This window comes from Aplysia californica, unplaced genomic scaffold, assembly GCF_000002075.1.
Source record: "Aplysia californica isolate F4 #8 unplaced genomic scaffold, AplCal3.0 scaffold00465, whole genome shotgun sequence".
NCBI classification, from domain to species: Eukaryota; Metazoa; Mollusca; class Gastropoda; order Aplysiida; family Aplysiidae; genus Aplysia; species Aplysia californica.
This window is the reverse complement of record NW_004797735.1, coordinates 279292-282045: the sequence shown is the minus strand read 5'-3', so window position 1 is coordinate 282045 and position 2754 is coordinate 279292. Positions and strand designations below refer to the sequence as shown.

Below are 2754 nucleotides of genomic sequence, written 5' to 3'. Positions count from 1 at the left end.
GAAGAAGAAGAAGAAGAAGAAGAAGAAGAAGAAAAAGAAGAGAATAACAACAAAGAAAAAACAGCAACAACAGCAACGACAACAACAACAACAACAAAAATAACAACAACAAGAGCAACAACAACAACAACAAAAGCAACAACAACAACAACAAGCACAACAGCAACAACAACAACAACAAAAACAATAACAACAAAAACAACAAAAATAACAACAACAGCAACAACAAAAACAACAAAAACAACAACAACAAAAACAATAACACCAACAACAACAACAAAAATAACAACAACAAGAAGAAGAATGTCCCTGTTCCTCTGAGAAACACAGATATTTCAGAAAGTACTTACTCCACCATTGGCTGACAGCCTTTGCCGATCAGGTCTTTGACCCATCCTTTTGGTTCTGGGCCCTCGCTGAGGAAAGGGGGTGTTGGAGGGGGAGGATAGAGAAAATAAACTTTTTTGTTGTTGTATTGACACCCACTATCACATACTGTAGATATCTCTTCCTAATGTGAGCGACCCACGAGGCTCGAGTACTTCCTCGTTTCATTTCTTTCCCTCCCTTGAAACTGTTAATAAAACTCCCAAGAAACTGCATTTCTGTTGGTTCTATTTCATTATTGCCCTTCGATTATTGTCCAGAATTCACAGCCATATGTGAGGCAGTGTGGTGAAATTAGGCGCTCGTCAAAATAATGAAATAGAAGAAAAAGGCATTTTTCCACCAGAAGCAAATTTTTTCTCGAATTTTGGGTTTTGGCTCACAACCTTTTATGTCCATTCAAAAACACATTTCCTTGTGGGTTTCACTGAAAAACGCTGATTAAAGGAACAAAAAATGCAGATTTTCAGTTTTCAAGGCCTCTCAAGCTTTGGAAGTCATCGAACTTTGGTGGCCATTTTCTCGTTAATTTTACCTCTGAAACCAGGCGACCCTCACATCCTTCAATGGCGAATATCTAGACTTCTTTCCAAGGTAGATTTGTACTTTTTCCACCCAAAACAAGGCAAATTAAAAAGCTTTAAGCTGACACCATTAACTCAACATGCCCAAACATTGACGAGCGCCTGATCACACGGCGTTGTGACACATATAGATGAGTTAGCCACATAATAATATAGCCTTTTGTAACTCTTATTTTAGTAGTCATCGGCAGGTTTCTATTTTTCAGATCGGACTCATATTTATTGAAGCTGTCTTCAGCTATTGTTTTTTTCCCCTTTTATTTCTATGGAACATTTGACATCGTACGTAAAGGAATATCTTAAATGTTTAAGTTGTTGAACTCGTTTGACCTTTCACCGTTGCAAAAATATGTGATTACAAAAATAATTGTCGGTATATCTGATGTTATTAATATTTTCTCCATTCACTTTGAGACCTCGACTTTCTTCTATGTGTCTAAGGGTTGTTTAATTGTGTAGATTATAGAGTTTGTGGGACATAACACCTGACTAACTCCTCTTTTAAACTGCTCATATTCGCTATACTATCCCTCAATTCTTATAGCAGCGTTTTGGTCCAAGTATAAATTTCTAAAAAATTCGTACATCCTTTTAATTCATGTCCAGCTCTTCAACAATTTTGAATACGTCGTTAGGGCTAATTTCATCAAAAGCCTTTGAATAAAAGAGGACGTATAAATACAGACTTTTCAGTGCTTCAGTACATTTCTTCTTTTACATTGTAAGGGTCAATGCAGCATTTCGGGTACCCTTTTCTTGTCAGGATCAAAGCAAAGCTATGCTCTAGACATCTGTCGTCTTAGACTTTTCTCACTCTTTCCTTAAGTACTCTAAGCAATTTTTTTGGGTGGTAAAATGACTATTGTGGCTTATTGTTTTATGTAACTAACACAATTGTCATAGATAAAAGTTAAGAGCTTCTTTAGTTATTTCGATGACTATTTTTTTTAGATAGACTATCATTCCAACAGGATATTACTAGGCCCTGTAGCTTTTCTTCGTTTCGAGGTCTCTTGACAACACAAGTTATGTCTGGGATATTAGTCCTACGGACACAGACAGATAGATTGATGAATTTATGGAATTGGTTTTGTACAATGTACTACATGAAATGATAAAGACAAGCTTAGCCTGAAGAAAATGGCATTCGTTTAAAATCTACAAATTTGAGGTGTCTATTTTGGGCCGACAACTCCATTCTTGGATTGAGAAAAATAGCTAATTTTGTCTGAACATCTCACATTTAGCATTGTGGATTTTTGTTGACTAGTAGCAGACGGCCAAGTGGCAACGTTGTTTTGGCGCCATGGCGGTAGATCGTCAAGTAGAGAGCGAAGTATCTTGTCTGTATGGTATGTATGTTAGTGTTTAAGCGCCTATAAAATGGCAGCTTTCACTGTATGCTTCCCAGGAAGTTGAGATTGTTTCAGATCTCTATCAGGTCTGCTGGGTAATAATTATCCATTGTAAAGTGCATGGGGTTTACTGCTGAGCGGGAATATGCGCCATACAATTAATGCTATCTATTATAGTCATTGAACGGAAACGTCAAGGTACGAAGTTCTTTGAGTAATACATGCACATATTACCTGAGCTGAGCGAAAGTGCCAGCAACAAGCAGAGCAGAGATCAAGACTGCAAGAACCTTCATGATGACGAGTTCTCAAACGGGACAGGCACAGCCGAAGGTGAAAGAAGAAAGAGCACTCGGGAATGGCAGGGCAGCGAAGTGGAGGTGGTCAGGAGGGGTTAATATACTTATCTGTGCTTCAAGAATGGGGGG

General features: G+C 37.9%; 1 protein-coding gene across 1 annotated transcript; it reads right to left on the bottom strand.

The window, feature by feature from the left end:
* Positions 1-350: 350 nt before the first annotated feature.
* Positions 351-2707, bottom strand: LOC106012693 (the record flags this gene model as incomplete). Its single annotated transcript, XM_013086414.2, is given in 2 exon segments — positions 351-416; positions 2561-2707. Coding segments are annotated over 2 exon segments (128 nt in total), but the record flags the coding sequence as incomplete, so codon positions are not given.
* Between the last annotated feature and the right edge of the window lie 47 nt (positions 2708-2754).